The following is an 18586-nucleotide window of genomic DNA, read 5'->3' on the forward strand; positions in this document are numbered from 1 at the left end:
GAGTAAATGTTGCTGGGCTCGGAGGAGGGGCAACGTCCGGAGTGGCACGAGGCTCCCTTAATCACGTCAGGACAGGGCGTTTGAACTATCCAATGAGGCGATCGAAGGAACGAACCCTATAAAAGAAGCTGCCAGCGCCGAGTGGCTATTGCAGTTGTAGCCGGCAGGAGCTGAACGCGGAAACATCATCTTCCGCTGGCCTAGCACCCGGGCGGTTTCCTCCAAGTTCTTCCCCGTCATGACCACCACCACGACTTACACGGGGATGGACCCCAGTGGCCGAAGTAGCTCCAGGTTCGTGGGTGGGAAAGGGTCTTGTCCGCAAGACGTTGCTTGTTCGTTCACTATCCCTGCCTCCCTTGACTCGGGGCTGCCTTCGCCCGAGAATCCCCCGTTTTCTCCGGGAAGGGACCGTGCGGCGAAACGCCCTGGATTTCGGGGAGGCGCGCCGTGCTGGGGCTGGCTCCGGAGATGCCCTCAATTCCCCGGGCTGGGAGAGAGGCGGAGGAGAAACCCCCCCCCCCCACCCACACACACACACACCTCCTGCCAACCCTGGGTGGGATTTCTTCTCCTGCAGGGAAGGGCTCCCTTCCTTGGGATCTGGGGGGCCTGCGGATAACGCTTCCCACCGCCGTCCCCTGGCCGCTGGAGGGGGTAGACGAAAGGCCGGAGGGGCTATTGTCACGCCGGTGCTCCCGCCTGCCGGCACACGCCCGGCGCCTCCATCTGTTGAGTCGGAGACACGAGAGCAGCCTCTCCTTGTTATCCGTCTGGAAGCCGGGCAGGCGAGGTGTTAACTGCGCCATGCTTCCGCCTAGGCCTTGGGACTCCGCCGATCCGGTGGCTTTCTCGCCCCCTTTGTAGGTTTCGGTAGTCGGGAGCGGGGCCTGGCGGAGGGAGGGTGGGTGGCCGGGGAGAAAGAAACCTGTAGCGGACTTCGCCTTTTCCTCCGTCTGCTCTGGGGACTCGGGGAGGGGTTGTTGTGCCTGCCCGTCATTTCTTTCTGGCTTTCCTTCTGCTTAGCGACACGGATGCTGGGGGCGTGCTGGCAAGGCTAGGCGATGTTCCTTAGCACTGAGCGCCCTTCGGCTCTGGTCGGAACAAAGGAGACTCTTACTCCGGGTAGTTGAATTAGAGGCTTTCAGCCCTTCTTCTCTGTATGCCTCTCTCAGCCCCGGCACGGTTATCGGCTTATCTTTTTTGTCTTGCTGCTCAATGTCTTAGTCTGGCTAGGCTTCCACTACTAAGTGGTTCTTCTCGCTGGGTGGGGCTAGCCACACTTCTTTTGTCTTGCATCTATCGCTGCCTCTCTCTACCTGTTAACTCAAGCCTTGGGAGCTGGGATTAGGTCAGCAACTTCCAAGCATTCTTTGAAAAGCTGCTTCCTCTTCGGGTCCAACTTCTGCCAGTCAGCTCAGGGATAGGTACTTCAAGCAAGGCTGGTTAGTAGGAGTAAAGGTGTGTGTGTGTGTGTGTGTGTGTACTAAGCTTATTGTGTATTATTACTCTAAAGGGATTGGAGTTGAAATACAATCGGGGCCCCAGTGGTTATTTGTAGTCTCTTAATGCAAGATGAACTTGCTACAGTGTGCATGTTGCAATGGTTGCCCTTGGGATTGTGGGAGAGTTGGAGGGTGAATGTTTCAATTTGCATTTTTTTTTTTAGTTAGCCAATGAATGACTTGTTCTGGAACAAAGAAAGGTTGAAATATTTTTTGAGTTCCCATGTTATAGTAGTGTGCAACAAAAGAATCATGGATGTAATACCGTAATTATACAGAGTGCCTCTAGTCTGAAGAAATGTCACATCAAGTTTTCATAAAGAATTGCCTTAAAATTGGCTTTCCCTCCTATTGTATTGTCTAAAAGGCCATAATATATTGCAAAGGTGAAGAACCTCTCTCCAGATGATGTGCAGCAGTAACAATTATAATTGGTGTGGAAGGTAGTCAGAAATGGTGAGAATTGAAATCTAGGGATGACTGGATATTAGAGATCTTCCTATAGTGATTCCTGAGTAGGGAGGAATGTTTGTGCAAATTTCCATATGTATTGGTAGGGATGTCCCATGTTCAATGGCAATCGGAATAGAGCTGGAAGACACCTTGGAGGTCTTCTATTCCAACCCCTATACCATTTCAGACAGGTGGCTGTCCAATCTTTTCTTAAAAACCTCCAGTGATGGAGCACCTACTGGATGGAGCATCTGGATCCAAGTTGTTCCACTGGTTAATCGTCCTCACTGTTAGGAAGTTTCTCCTTAATTCCAGGTTGCTTCTTTCCTTGATAAGTTTCCATCCATTGTTTCTTGTCTTGCCTTCTAGTGCTTTGGAAAATGAATTGACCCCCCCTCTTCTTTGTGGCAGCCCCTCAAATACTAGAATATTGCTATCATGTCACCCCTAGTCCTTCTTTTCTCTAGACTGGCCATACCCAATTCCTGCAACTGTTCTTCATATGTTTTTCTCTCCAGACCCTTAATCATCATAGTTTCTTTTTTTGCACTTTTTCCAAAGTCTGCAGTCTTTGGACACTCCCAGAAATCTGAAGCATCTGTTTATAGGTCTTTTGGATAGTGAATCCAACTATTATGTGGTGCCAAGCATACCCCAATATGGTTGGTATTAAGATTGCATTGAAATGAATCAAGAAAATTGTAATAAATGTTCTTGGGATCTTGTAAATTGTATGTTTTGTGTAAATTGTGTAAATTTGTGCTCCTACTTGATTTTCAAAGAATAATAGGCCTCTTATCTATAGTGCTGCTATCATATTGGAGCTAACTGAAGCAATAATTGGGTGAAAAGCAATTGGGTGACAAACAGGATGAAAACAGCTCTAGGCAACAAAGCCAGAAAATATTTTATTTCTACCATGCATCCTACATTTTCATGACGTGACATAATGTGAGCAAATAGGTACCCACATCAATTGTAGATATATGATAAAATCCAATTTTACCATGTATCTACAACTGGATAGGGTGAGAACTATCCACTCTTTGTTCTCTGATTAAGATCTCATTCTGCTGATAGAAACATCATTACATTTCACTCTTATAATTAATGCCATAAAGTAGAAAGTTCGGTGGAAACATTTGCAAGACTGAATTGTTATTTAGTAAGATTCAGTCTATAAATGCTTTCTGAGTCTGGTGATCATTATTAAGCTAATCAAATTTACTAAAATATGTAATCGATAACCTTTTTACAGCTTGCAGTTGATATAGACCAAGTTTGTATTTTTGCCTCAGAAGCAGGGCTGTCAAACTCCCGGCCCATGGGCTGGATGCGTCAAGCACTGGTCATGCCCACGCCCGGTTTAGTAAAGGAGGGAGAGTCCCAATACATCACGTGATGCTGCCATGATGACGTGATTTTGACACCCCTGTTCTAGAGGAATAGTTTATAAGGAATAGCCTTCCTGTTCCATATATATATTCAGACTATCCAGCCAGTTCTAATTCAGCATGAAAAGTTTTATAATAAAGGGTTGAATCTTGAGATTTCTATATTTTGAGGCTCTCAGTGTGCCACAATTTTCACTAATGAAGAATGTGCACTTCCATCAACTGCACATATATGGCATTTTTTTTCGGTGTGTTGCTAGAAATGGTGACGGAAACCTGGATTCATATATATAAGGTTTTTGACCTACAACCATTTTAGTGACCATTTGAAGTTACAATAACACTGAAAAAGTGAAAATTTTTCACATGATCGTTGCAGCATCCCCATGGTCATGTGATCAACTGGCTTGGCAACTGGTATATAGTTATGACAGTTTCAGTGTCCTGGAGTCATGTGATCACCTTTTGCAACCTTCTGATAAGCAAAGTCAATGCGGAAGCCAGATTCACTTAACCATGTTAGTAACTTAAAACTGCGGTGATTCACTTAACAAGTGCGGCAAGAAAGATCATAAAATAGAGCAAGATCCACTTAAAAATTTTCTTTCTTAGCAATGGAAATGTTGGGCTCAATTGTGGTTATAAGTCAACAGGTATAGAACCTGTTGTTTTTTGGTTTTCTTTCTGTAGAATTCCACTTGAACACAATCTGCTTATCAGCTAAGATGGCCCAGAATTTTAATATTCAGCCCAGATCTTATTTTTAATTTAAGAATACGTTTGGTTTGTAATAGTGCAGCTCCTGATCAATCCAAAAGATTTATGGTTGCTATCATGTTTTTTATTACTTAGCTTAAATGTTACCATACTGAAAATGACTACTCCAGTTTTCCTGCCTCTCTTTTATACTCAAGCAATTATTAAATGATTTTTTTAAAAAGTTTATGATTAAAAATTTAATTACAAAAAACCATGATCATACTGAGTCTAAAAGCAGCATATACACCTGCTTGAGCATTACTATAGACTACAACCCATGTAGTGAAAAAAAAAATATTGGAACATAGCTATCGCCATAATGATGCAGGGTACTATGATTGTATGATCCTAGAGATACAATATTCTGGAGGCCATGGGAATTGGAGAGAAGGAAGTCTTATAGACATCAAGGAGTCACCTCCCCAATTCAGTTTATTTTTCCTGTGGATCCCATACTATAGTCTTAAAATTAAAAACTTTGTGATTGTATAAACAGTCTCATCTGCAAAAAGGAAATGGATACTGATGTCATCTGAATGGCTGGAGATTGCTGCTAACAGTGAATATAAAATGCTAGTGCATGCATCTAGAATGTTGAAAGCATGTGGGGGTGGATTCACAAAATGACTACCATTGGCTGTTCACAAAAGGACTGACATACAGTGGGGCAAAAAAGTATTTAGTCAGCCACCAATTGTGCAAGTTCTCCCACTTAAAAAGATGAGAGAGGCCTGTAATTGTCATCATAGGTAGACCTCAACTACCTACTCACATTGTCTGATTTGGAAAGAATTTATTTGCAAATTATGATAGAAAATTAAGTATTTGGTCACCTACAAACAAGCAAGATTTCTGGCTCTCACAGACCTGTAACTTCTTCTTTAAGAGGCTCCTCTGTCCTCCACTCATTACCTGTATTAATGGCACCTGTTTGAACTTGTTATCAGTATAAAAGACACCTGTCCACAACCTCAAACAGTCACACTCCAAACTCCACTATGGTGAAGACCAAAGAGCTGTCGAAGGACACCAGGAACAAAATTGTAGACCTGCACCAGGCTGGGAAGACTGAATCTGCAATAGGCAAGCAGCTTGGTATGAAGAAATCAACTGTGGGAGCAATAATTAGAAAATGGAAGACATACAAGACCACTGATAATCTCCCTCGATCTGCCGCTCCATGCAAGATGTCAACCCCGTGGGGTCAAAATGATCACAAGAACGGTGAGCAAAAATCCCAGAACCACACAGGGGGGACCTAGTGAATGACCTGCATAGGGCTGGGACCAACGTAACAAAGGCTACCATCAGTAACACACTACGTCGCCAGGGACTCAGATCCTGCAGTGCCAGACGTGTCCCCCTGCTTAAGCCAGTACATGTCCGGGCCCGTCTGAAGTTTGCTAGAGAGCATTTGGATGATCCAGAAGAGGATTGGGAGAATGTCATATGGTCAGATGAAACCAAAGTAGAACTGTTTGGTAGAAACACAACTCGTCGTGTTTGGATGAGAGAGAATGCTGAGTTGCATCCAAAGAACACCATACCAACTGTGAAGCATGGGGGTGGCAACATCATGCTTTGGGGCTGTTTCTCTGCAAAGGGACCAGGACGATTGATCTGTGTACAGGACAGAATGAGTGGGGTCATGTATCGTGAGATTTTGAGTGCAAACCTTCTTCCATCAGCAAGGGCATTGAAGATGAAACGTGGCTGGATCTTTCAGCATGACAATGATCCCAAACACACTGCCCGGGCAATGAAGGAGTGGCTTCGTAAGAAGCATTTCAAGGTCCTGGAGTGGCCTAGCCAGTCTCCAGATCTCAACCCCATAGAAAACCTTTGGAGGGAGTTGAAAGTCCGTGTTGCCCAGCGACAGCCACAAAACATCACTGCTCTAGAGGAGATCTGCATGGAGGAATGGGCCAACATACCAGCAACAGTGTGTGCCAGCCTTGTGAAGACTTACAGAAAACGTTTGACCTCTGTCATTGCCAACAAAGGATATATAACAAAGTATTGAGATGAACTTTTCATATTGACCAAATACTTATTTTCCATCATAATTTGCAAATAAATTCTTTCCAAATCAGACAATGTGATTGTCTGGATTTGTTTTCTCATTTTGTCTCTCATAGTTGAGGTCTACCTATGATGACAATTACAGGCCTCTCTCATCTTTTTAAGTGGGAGAACTTGCACAATTGGTGGTTGACTAAATACTTTTTTGCCCCACTGCAATAGGGATGTCACTCACAAACATCCACATTTCAGAAGTTGCATTAGCCCTGTCTCCCATGATGGTCTCCATCATCCACTAAGGCCATTGGCACTCCTGGACATCACTTTGGAACTAAAGGTGGTGTTTTGCTTTGCATCATGAAAACTTCTCTGTTTAAAGGGGGAAAAATTAAGATGTAAGATTATATCAACTGTCTACTAAACACCAAGGAGATGTCTGGGATTCTTTGTCTCCTTTTTCTAAGTTATCTGTCTAAATAAGCTTCACAATTTTGGAAACACATCTTTGTTTTTAACCAAGCCTTATATATGGGATATTGGCTTATCATATAATCTGAAAATAATTATCAATATAGTCAATATCTACTTAGCTCTAGGTTTGTTGGAATTACCTATCATGTGCACATGTAGCTCAATGCTTCAGAAAGAATGTAGGAAGCTGCCCTCTAAACCTGGTCCATTTGTCCACCTAATTTACCCTGCTGGATCTGGGATCTGCAGCAATCTGTGTAAATGTTTTCCCCTGTTCATTTGTTCTTCCTTCTTAGTCGTCTTAATCTTACATTTTAAACAGTAATTCGTGTAGGAATGTCTTAACTGATTTTTGTTTTCTCTGGAAAAAAATTAGGGTCATAGGCCCTTAGCTCTTTCCTTTACACGTGATTGTACATCAGTATTTCAGTTACTTGGTTGGCACAAAATGGAATGTATGGTTCCTGGCCATATCTTTCTAATACATTGAGAAACAATCTAAGTTTAAAATGAGGGATAAATGAATACACTATATTTTATAACATATATGTAAGTGCTCCCTGGTACTATTATTTTTTAATACAACTAAAATGCTTTATTCTTTTTCTAGGGTTCTTCGGCCCCCAGGTGGTGGTTCTAATTTCAACCTAGGATTTGATTTGCCAAAAGACCAGCAAGGAGGAAAAAGGAACAGGATGGCATCTTCCATCTTTGGGACTCCAGAAGAAAATCCACCATCTTGGGCTAAGTCAGCAGGTAAAAGATTCCTTTCTTAAGGCAATTGTGGATACACCAAAACAACTAGACACAAGAAGAGTTTTTTCCCGAACGCCATCACTCTGCTAAACAAATAATTCCCTCAACACTGTCAAACTATTCACTAAGTCTGCATTACTTATTACTGTTAGTCTTTTCATCGTTCCTATCACCCATCTCCTCCCACTTATGACTGCATGACTGTAACTTTGTTGCTTGTATCCTTACGATTTATATTGTTTCCTAGTATGATCTGATTGCTTATTTGTATGCTATGACTATCATTAAGTGTTGTACCTTATGATTCTTGACGAATGTATCTTGTCTTTTTATGTACACTGAGAGCATATGCACCATAGACAAATTCCTTGTGTGTCCAATTACACTTGGCCAATAAAAAATTCTATAAAGAATTATATTCTATTAAACATTTAAATTTGGATTTAGCTCTTCTATTAAAAATAGACATGATATTGCAGATGAGATGGGCTTAAATAACTTGAACTGGTTCAGAGGATTTATATTTCTTCCTTTTATTCCTACAATCTTGATCTTTAATTCAGTCAGATGTTGTGGTAGAAATTGGTCTCTTTTCAGTTTTGCCTTCTCCCATCCCAAAAGCTGCTTTGAGGCTTTGGTAAATCCAATGACGTCATTACCGTAATTAGGTTCTTCTCTTGGTTTATGATTTGTATTTCCCCATTAATTTTCAAAACTTTAACCATCTTCTTTTCTATATTCAGCAGAAAGTCTTTATCTGTGTCATTCTCTTAGCTGTCATTTGTGTTTCCACTTTAGCAGCCTTCTTTGTGGAAAAAAGCCACACTTTGTTTTTATTATTTACTGTTTCTGGTTGTAATATTTCTACAGACAAAATTTGTTCCACATCTGTCACTCCTTCATTAATATTTTTGACCATAGACTGTCCATAGTAGCATCACCATTCCCAGCATTGTAGTTGCTAATTTCTGACTCCTTTCTTCAATTTCCTGGGACATTTCAGATGTTGTAAGCTAATTGAGAAATTAGAATGTTTGCCCTTGTTAAAATGTGTTCACATACACTGTTTTAATTGCTAAGTGGCTGAATGCTCTCTATTATGCTTTGCTGTACTTGACTTATCTCATCTAATGATAACTTGCAGCCAAGTCCACTGAAGTTGAGGATAATTCTGAAGCAGTTGGAACTGAAAGGAGAGGTTCTTCTGATGCAAACTCTGGTGACTATGTAATTCCAAAGGTAAGCTTTGCTTTCCTTTTAATCATGAATATATTTTAGTGGCTAATTATTGTGCCTGGTAGCACATCCCTTGTTCTGTCTTGAATTAGTGCATGTACTTACTATGACTGAGTTTTAATACTTTTATCAACAAGATGAGGAATGGAGAATCTTTGGTCACCAGATGTTGCTGAACTACAACTGTAAACTTTGCTCCCCTTTGCGCATACTGGCTTTGCTGCTGGGAATTGTAGTTCTGTAAAAACTGGAAGCCACAATTTAGTCCATCCCTTTTTTATATCTGTTTAGGTGGGGGAATAAAACAGTAAATCTGTGTTCTGCATGTACTATGCAGCATAACTAAAATGATACACACTTTTCAATTTGTGAGAAATGGTTTTAATCTAGAACTCGCTCTCCTATTTATAAAGGTGACCATTTTTACAATAATATCCCCATCATCTATGAAGTCATTTATCACTTCTTGCACTTTTTAATGTTTTGCTTTAAATAAACAGATAGCTCACATTAACATTAGCAAGAAGAAGAAAAAACTGGTTGTGTTTTGGGACTTGACTTTGACCTGACTTTGGGGAACAAAAAGTAGAAGTGGTATATTGGTCAATTAAATGTTACTTTGCATCCTAAACCAGTAATTTTTGATAATGCTATTGTACATCATGCCTCTATAGCAGGGGTGTCAAACTGGATTACTTCGAGGGCAGGATCAGCATTGTAGTTTTCAGCAGGCCAGCTGGGGGCGTTTTCTCAGGCCATTTTTGGCCTGGATGGCCTCCTGAAGCACTTTAGGGCCAAAATGCCCCCACACTGGCAAAGTGCTTCAGGAGGCCATCCAGGCCGAAAACGGGCTGCACCCTGTTATGGCTTCCAGAGGCACCACAGGCCAGATTTAAGCACCCTGTGGGCTGGATGCGGCCCTTTGCGGCCTTGAGTTTGACATCCCTGCTCTATCATGTACATTTAGCAACCTGAATTGATAAACTCATTATAATTGGCAACATATTTAATGTTCCTTAAATTAGAGTATGTAATTAAAAATTTGAGTTAGGATTGCTATCAGAACATGGGTCTGTTGTCCGATGATACTATTTTAGTGATGGCTAACCTTTTTGCTGTCGCATGCCAAAAGTGAGGAGAGTATTGGGGGGGTCACGCGCGTGCATGCCCACACCCATAATTCAATGAGTCTCACCCCCCCTGCGCATGCCCACGTGACCCCACCAAGCTCCCCCTGCTTTTGGCACACGATGGCACGGTGGGCCCAGTAGGCCCATTTTCCGCCTTCCCCAGGCTCCAAAGGCTTTCTTGGAGCCTAGGGAGGGTGAAAACGGCCTCCCCCCCCCCCCACACCGGAGGCCCTCTGGAGGCCGGAAACAGTCTGTTTGCTGATTTCCGGTGGGACCTAGAAAGCCTCTGGAGCCTGGGGAGAGCAAAAAAATGGGCCTTCCCTCCCCCGGAGGCCCTCCAGAGGCTGGAAACAGCCTGTTTCCCGACTTCCGGTGGACCCGGAAGGCCTGAAAAATCAGCTGGCTGGCGTGCATATGCGCGCCAGAGCTGAGCTAGGGCAACACTCGCGTGCCCACCGATATGGCTCCGTTTGCCATCATGGTACTATAGCTTTTCTGAAACTAATATTCCTTTGGTTATAACAATTTCTAGTTATTACAATTTATACATTTTAGTATTTCTGTGAACTCTTCAATTCTTTAATGAATCATCTAACATAAAAGTAAAAAAAATCGCCATCATTCTCTCCACTATTCCGATGCACTGATCCAGAAACTGTGAAGGGTAGTTGCTGGAGAAATAGTGATATTATCTAAACTGAATCTGTATAGAATATATTTTCATTTATACATTTAGACTTGATCCCCACTTCTGTTCAGTTTTAAAATGTTGATTAAATCAAGTTTGTGTATGTTTTATTTAAAGTTACAGTAGATTGCTTGCTTTCATTACGTAGTTCTATGTTCTATGAAAATGGTTTTATATGCTAATTCAAACTATTTCAGCAACACATTATGAAAATGTAATATATAGATTTATTTCTCTCTATTCTTAAGTTATAAATATTACATTATTGCCATTAAATGAGATATTTGCTATTCCAGCTTCAGGGCAATACATTAAAATTCCTTGAGTATAGTTATTTAAAAGGTCTGACCTAGAATTTTGTTATACAAATCCTATAAGCAGCAAAATTCTAGTATTGTGTATCTTGTAATTCCCAGACAATACACTTGAAAAAATGTATAAGGGCAGAACTCCCTTCAGGAAATCCTTTCCTGCTGTCAGTAGTGGTGACGGTGACTGCATAGCTATGAAGAGCATATCTTTGAATGTAGTACAAGTAGTCCCCATTTAGTGACTGTTTCATTTAGCAACCATTTGCAGCTGTGACAATGAAAAAATAATTTTACAATTAATCCTCTCATTTATGGCCTTCACATGTTGTAAAGCAAAGGAAAACTGAAGTAAGATCATAAACACAGTAACAATTTCACTGAGTGACTGCTTTGTTTAACAATCAAATTACCAGTCCCTAAATAATTGTCACTAATTGAGAATGACCTGTAATGTACTTAGGGAGTGAGTGAATGATCCACTGATTCCGAATAGCCTTGGTTGCTCTCAAACAATTGACTGTTAAGAAGATAAGACCAAAGCATAAATTGTACCAAGGCCCAAAGGACAAGTTATCTAAACGTCAGCATTCAAAAATACTTATTCTGTAAATATAAGCAGTTTTCCTGTCTCGCTCAAGATTGAAAAATATATGTCCATTTTATGTTGTATGTATAGAACCTCTAATTGCACTTTTGGTGCTGTGTTAAAAGTTAAGGCATTCAACTATAAACAGTCTCTTTGATAATTAATAGTTACAAAACTTAAGAAATAATTTGTTTTGTTTGCAGGGTGTGGAAAGTGAGGCTCCTGGTAAGTATCTCTCTCTCCCCCCCCCCTTCTAAGCTTTTTAAAAGTTCTTCCCAGCTTGAAGAAGTATCGCTGATTGAATGCAAGAACTGTAGGGGAGGCTTAAAGAATAAATTTATTAAGACAGTCTGGAAAGAACTCTAAAAGATTGGTGTTGTCACATTGCAGTGCTGCCTGTCAGCTCTGTGGCCTCTTGGTCTTTTATCTGCGCACTTTCCGCTGTGCCTTAAAGTCGTTTTTGTTTCATCAAGCTGGGCTGACGACCATATTTTTAAATTGTTTTAATTTTAAATTGCTAAATTATGGGTTTTTTAATATGGGGGTGTTTTAACTGTGGGCCAAATTAATTTAATTGGTTTTTAATATTGTTTTAATTTTTGTATTTTCTGTATTTTATCTGCTGGCTGTTCACCACCCGAGTCCTTCGGGAGAAGGGCGGTATACAAAATAAATAAATTAAATAATAATAATAATAATAATAATAATAATAATAATAATAATAATAATAATAATAATAATAATAATAATAATAGGTAGAAATAAAAGATTTGGAGAAATGCATTAGGTTATTTGCATATTTTAAAATGTAGTATTGGAATCTTTCTTACAAAAAGGAACCATTAGGGAGTTTAATAAAATAGGTTTAAATTAATCCTGCAATGCTTTCAGTGGTAGAATAGCAGAAAATATAGTCGGATCACAGTGGAAAAGGATGGTAGGCTACACTAAATTGAAAGCAGCACAGCCATTTTTATGACAAAGTAGATAGAATGGAATTAGCCCAGTTTTCTTTCAAGCAGAACATTTATTTATGAAGTGTAATGACTTAGGCACTTGGGAGCTTTATCAGATGTGAAATAGCACACCTTTCCTCGGGCAGGCAGTTAACATTACTCAGTTTCCCTACAGGCCTAATCTTAGTTGGGTTTTTTAATGTATGAATGCCTTTCCAAAATGATTCATCTTCAAAATTCCAGCAGAGAGATTTTTCCAATTTCTTGTCTCAAGCTAAACATGTTTGACTTTGTTTTCTCTATCCAAAGTCAAAGTATTTCTTACAAGGCTGTATAACCTGGCATATCAAGCTTAGTTTTTTAAATCAAGGTTAAAAGGGCGACCTCACTTGGTTATGTGTAGGATCAAGTTCATACCTCCTCTCAATATTAATTTCATAGACATAGTTACAATTCAAGAATGTGATTTTAAGTGCTATAGGAAGGGCAGTTCTATATTATTGACCACTAAGCATTTCATTAAGACTGATGGTAGAATGGAGAACATTTATTCAGTCAATATATGGTCAGGGAAGAGCTAGGAAGATGGACTGCCAACCTGCTCAACCTGAAAGGAATAGTATTGTATTGTGTGTTAGATTCCAGAAGAGATTACTGCTTGAAGAATCTGTCTTCCTTAAAGATGACATTGTCAGTGGTCAGATGTTATTTTGCCCTCATAGCTGAGGAGTTTCAAATATTTAAACATATTGGGAATGTTTATCCAAATGAAACTTAATAAAGATCTTTAACTTTTGAAAAATTCTTTGCTATGAAGAATTATATATACTATTCACCGTATTCCATTGTAGAAAGGTAAAGTTGTTTTTAAATTGAAAGGCAAAAAATATGATGATGTAAACAATTGTATTTTTAATGCGAATAACATAATGGTAAATGTGGCTTACCATTATTATAGCTCAAAAATAGTACCTGTATGTTTTGATCATCTGGAACTTGCAGTTCACATCACCTCAGATCTGTTGGGAGTTCTCTTCCAGAAATGTCTTACCTCACTTGAAAGTAAAAAGCTGAGTCAACCTTGAGCCAGTCAGAATCAAATTCCTGGCAGTGGGCAGTTAGCCTGCAATACTGCATTCCAACCACTCCGCCACCATGGTTCTTATTGTAGTTCTATTCTAACCACTCAACTACCATACCTCCTATTGCAGTTAAACTGGTGTATATCTGCAAGATAGAGATTTCAAGTAATGTTCCTATTCCTGTAAGAATTATTATTTTAAGAGAGTAGTTCAGATACCTTGGGTTCTGAAAAAGACAGGCATACATATAACATGTAGGTTCAGTACAGTAACCTGTGATTCCTACTTACTTTAGGAGTTCTGAAGGCTTCCTTATTTCTTGCCAAAAGTGAAACATACTTAGATTAGAGAGTGAATGTTTCTATTTCCATACAGCCATTGTCTTATGTTTTTTTTCTCAGAAAACACAGAAGAAACTGCTTCAGGCTCAAGTGAAGAAAAGCCCTTGCCAGCTGCGCCTCTTCCTAGCCCAGAAGCTGCAGGAGCTGGGAGGAATCGTAGCCCAGTAGCCCAAGCACCATCCAGGAGAAATCCACCAGGGGGGAAGTCTAGTCTAGTGCTCGGTTAAGCTCAATTTTCCTTCATTCCTTAATACTTGGAACTTGTGTCTGTCATCTTTGTTTTTCTTCCATGCTTGTGAACTGCACAACTTGAGCTTGACTGTACTTCTAAAACTACCATTAAAGGAGCACTTTATGTACTTCATATTTTTTTGGTTTTGTTTTTTTCAGCCAATCTTTCCTAAAACTTCTTGTCTTGTCTCTCTTGAGTCTAACAGAAGTGACATGTGTAATTTTTTTTTCCGTAATGGTAGACAGTGGTATTCGCTATACAGCTCATGCCTGACAAAAGATTTCTGAGGTGTATAGTAGTGTCTGAAACTAAGATGGATTAATTCTGAGTGTGCTAAGTGGCATTTTTGTCCTAAAATTTGTAGAACAGTCTTAGTTGACTTAGAAAGGTTGGAAACTGGGATTGTAAAGGTAGTGGATGAGTGACAAATGTATTCTTTCTGTACACAACTTTGCAACATATTTTTCCAAGGTACCATTTAATAATTGGTAAACGATTGAAGCCCTGTTGTGCACTGAAGAACTATCAAGTTGTGTTGCTAGAAATTAACCATGCTCCCTTCAACAAGTGGGATCTTGGTTTAGTTATAACAGGATGAGATCAGTGCTGAAGATAAACCTAAAGATGTGAGATTTTGACTGTTCTCTAAATATCAGGTCCCATTGTAAATGATGATGGAATGCATCTTACAAAAGTAAGTATTAGTTGGATAAAATTTTGGGGACATATTCCCCGCCCAAATGACTCCAGTACTATGCATGATCATGCTGGTGCTTAAACAGAAGGTGGAAAAACTCAGCCTTCTAAATGTGTATTGTACCTTGAAAGCTGGATTGTTGCTAAAAAATAAAAGATATAGAAATTTTGAATCTGCGTCAGAGCCTTATTTTCAAATTTACTTGGTTTGCTGCTTGAATAATTTCTGAAATGAAAATCCAAAAGAGAAAATGCATGGACTTTTAAAATTGTTTTATAATACATTTGTGTATCAATGGAAGTAACGCTGGTGTGCAGCTAGAGCCTTCCTCACTTATTGGCATGGTCAAAATAATGTGTCTCTACATTCTGTACTAAAAATATCTCTGCATGCAAGCATGGAGGACACATTTTTCTGGAAAATAGAGGGGTTTTATGGCTATTTTTCTCAAATCCTTTTAAACATTAAATAAGCCTAACCTACATGTTCTACTATTAGCATATGAAAAATCCAGAGTTTGTAAAGATATCAAAGAAAATAAACTAGGAAAAAGGATGAAAGTTAATTCAGAAAGTTGTTTTCCTATATCCCAGCCACACAATTCAAGTAATGGGATGCAGAAAAATTCATGGAATGGTCATATTATATAGGAGAAAGTTATTGTGTTAAGTATCCCAATGCCAAGCTTTTTTGAAGCAGAAAAATATCACCATTTCTGGATACCGGTACTTTGTGTTTTGACTGCATTGATTTGCTTTGGGTCCATCAATTAAGCAATGCCATCTAATGAAACTCAAGAAACCAGGCTTCCCTGTCATAAAATCTGCTGTCTGGAATAGCTTCCCCCCAGAGATTAGTACAACCCCATCTTGCCTGCCTTTAAAATCCTTTTTTTTTTCATCTTCCAAGCTATGGGATAGACTAGAGGTTGATGAGGTTGGGGATTATGTTGTTCCTTGCACATTGGTGTTTTTTTAACATTTCATTTAAGTTGGGAAGATATTTGGAGTTCAATAAATTCAATGTACATCTACTATATTCTGGAACTCCAGACTTAGATACCACGCAATATCTTTATTTTGGTCTTTGATTAGCATGATATAAAAATGGAGAGCTATGAAATTACCAGTTCTAACATTAAAACAATCTGTCTAAAATTTCTAAGGACAGTGACTATAGATTTACAAGGCTGAGAGAACAGAAGACCATAAAACCCAAATCTCTAAGGTGCTAGGGGTTAACTAAAAATGTAAGTTTTAGTATTGAATAAAAATATTATAAGATAATGTTCTGTGCTATCTAAAAATGCTAAAAGAATAAGATGTGGCCACAAAACTACAGGTAGTCCTCTGTTTATGACAACAATTGAGACCAAAATTTCTATTGTTAAATAAGACATTTGTTAAGTGAGTTTCCCCCCATTTTACGACCTTCCTTGACACAGTTGCTAAGTGAATCACTGCATTGATAAGTTACTAACCCCTCTTGTTAAGTGAACAATGGGCTTCCTCATTCACTTTGTTTGTCAAAAGATTATCAATCCCTCTAAGACTGAGTGGCTGTGGATGCCGGCATCTCGGGTTTCAGAGGCTCCATCACTTTTGATAGATGGGGAAAAACTTGCACCCATTGATAGGGCTCGCAACTTGGGTGTCCTGGATGCTCGGCTGTCCCTAGAAGACCATCTAACGGCTGTGACCAGGGGGGCCTTCGCACAGGTTTGCCTGGTGCGCCAGTTGCGCCCTTTCCTGGACCGAGATGACCTTCGCACAGTCACTCATGCCCTGGTTACTTCCTGCTTGGATTACTGCAATTCCCTCTACATGGGCCTGCCCCTGAGATGCACCCGGAGACTCCAGCTGATCCAGAATGCAGCCGCACGGGTTGCTATGGGAGCCCCTCGTTACTCCCATATAACACCCCTCCTGCGTGAGCTGCACTGGTTACCAGTGGTTCTCTGGGTCCGCTTCAAGGTGCTAGTCCTCACCTATAAGGCCTTCATGACTTAGGTCCGGGATATTTGCATGACCTTCTCCTGCCTGCCTCTCACCGTCCTGTTCGCTCACATAGCCGCTCTCCTCAGGGTTCCGACGGCGAGCTAATGTCACCTTGCTGTGCCCAGGGGTAGGGCGTTCTCTGTGGGTGCTCCCACCTTCTGGAATGAATTATCTACTGAGCTCCGGATGGCTCCTGATCTCCGCTCCTTCCGTCGGGACTTGAAGACTTGGCTTTTCAAACAAATAGGCTGAGACTGATTCCGGGCTTTATTATTTACTACTAATTAATTATTTGGATTAAATTATGATTTTATTGTACTTGTTTCTTAACTTGTGTTCGCCGCCCTGAGTCCTTTGGGAGAATGGCGGCATATAAATACATGTAATAAATAAATAAATCACATGACCTTGACACAAAGGTCATAAGTATGAACCAGTTGCCAAGCATCTGAATTTTGATGACATGACCATGGGGATACTACAAAGGTTGTAACTGAAAAATGGTCATAAGTCACTTTTTTCACTGCCGTTGTAAATTTGAGAGGTCACTAAATGAATTGTTGTAAATCGAGGACTACCTGTATTGTACAACTGAATAACTGGAGGCTAAAAACAAGCAATAGAACCTGTGTTGAGATTGAATAGCTGGTAGTCAATAGTTGCCTGCCTCAGTCTTCTCTTTGTTAAGTTAAACATGCCTAATTCCTTTAGCTGTTCTTTATAGGATATAGCTCCAGATTCGTTATTTTCATTGCTCTTCTCTGCACTCTTTCTAGGTTTCAGCATCACTTTTATACTGTGATCAGATATGGATGTACTACAGTATTCCAAATGTGGCTTCACCAGTGCAGTATAAAACAGTACTATCACTTCCCTTGGTCTTCATACTGTCCCTCTGTTAATGCAGGTGTTGCAAATATTAGTTCACTGCTACAGCACCCATCATAGAACATGTGAACTCTATCTGGATTAGGCAGTGGCCTACTTTAGATATGACAAAATTGTATTATATAGACTTTTTTTTTCAAACATGGCAACTTTAATTAGTATGGACTTCAACTCCTTGGTAGTACAGTGGTTTGATCAGTGCTGTGGAGTCGGAGTCGGAGTCGGAGTCGAGGAGTCGGAGTCGGAGGAAATTTTGGGTACCTGGAGTCGGAGTCGGAGTCGGCAAACAATGCACCGACTCCGACTCCGACTCCTACTAAATTTAGATTGGAATTTTAAAAAAAGCAAGTTTAAATGTCCCAATTCACAAAAAGTTATAATTAATGACTTCTCTACTGTAAGAATAAAGACCAATGCATGCAGTGCCTCACGTAACCGCAAAATGAACACGTTAAGTGACCGTGAAGAAGCATGCTTTTCATGTGCTTCACTATAAGGCACGCAACGCACAATTAGGAGTGGCAATACTTATACTTTCCATAGTGTTGTGTTCTGCTGTTACAGGGAACGCAGCGCCCATGGGTAACCTAGCCTCTCACTGATAAGGGATTAAGTAAATATGTTTTTTGCAGGACTAGAGACACTTGCATAAGTGAAGGGAATGGAGGGTCAATAGTTCAAGACTGAAGCTGTAAACCATTGGAAAAACTGCTGTCATTCAGCTAAGGCTATAAAAACTTGTAAACTCTGATTGTTAGCTTAAACTTTAAACATGACTATGGGATTCTACTAGGGAAATCATGTTTTATAATAAATGCCCCTTCCTGGATCCTCCCACTGCCCTATCTTCAGCAGCAGATCAGCACACAAAAAGGAGAAGGCAGCAGCTTCTGCCCAACTACCTGTTTTGCTCAGTGCTCTTTTGCTTGCTTGGAAAGACTGCAGATTTTTCCCCCCCTAGCTATACTGAAAAACGAAAGAGAAAGTAAAGCAGGCTGTTGGTTTTGCATGTTAGAAAATTAGGCAGGCAGATTTCTTTTCTTTTTCCTCACCAAAAAAGGTAGGTGCAAACAACGGGAAAT

The 18586-nt window shown here is 40.2% G+C and overlaps 1 protein-coding gene across 1 annotated transcript; it reads left to right on the plus strand.

Moving 5' to 3' along the window:
* The first annotated feature begins 166 nt into the window (after positions 1-166).
* JPT1 (Jupiter microtubule associated homolog 1) lies at positions 167-14791 on the plus strand. The gene is made up of 5 exons (XM_070934629.1): positions 167-294; positions 7215-7360; positions 8505-8599; positions 11515-11536; positions 13751-14791. Exons 1-5 carry the CDS (start codon positions 239-241, stop codon positions 13915-13917), a joined length of 486 nt encoding a protein of 161 aa, XP_070790730.1. The 5' UTR covers positions 167-238; the 3' UTR covers positions 13918-14791.
* Positions 14792-18586: the final 3795 nt, after the last annotated feature.

This window comes from Pituophis catenifer, unplaced genomic scaffold (assembly GCF_029215685.1).
Source record: "Pituophis catenifer annectens isolate HBS135680 unplaced genomic scaffold, rPitCat1.0.hap2 SCAF_2, whole genome shotgun sequence".
NCBI classification, from domain to species: domain Eukaryota; kingdom Metazoa; phylum Chordata; class Lepidosauria; order Squamata; family Colubridae; genus Pituophis; species Pituophis catenifer.

Excerpts from the sequence above, each read along its gene's own strand:
- JPT1 (XM_070934629.1), top strand. The coding sequence starts at position 239 with ATGACCACCACCACGACTTACACGGGGATGGACCCCAGTGGCCGAAGT. Across the intron at positions 7,361-8,504 it reads ATCTTGGGCTAAGTCAGCAG|CCAAGTCCACTGAAGTTGAG; the intron begins GTAAAAGATTCC and ends GATAACTTGCAG. Across the intron at positions 8,600-11,514 it reads GTGACTATGTAATTCCAAAG|GGTGTGGAAAGTGAGGCTCC; the intron begins GTAAGCTTTGCT and ends TTTTGTTTGCAG.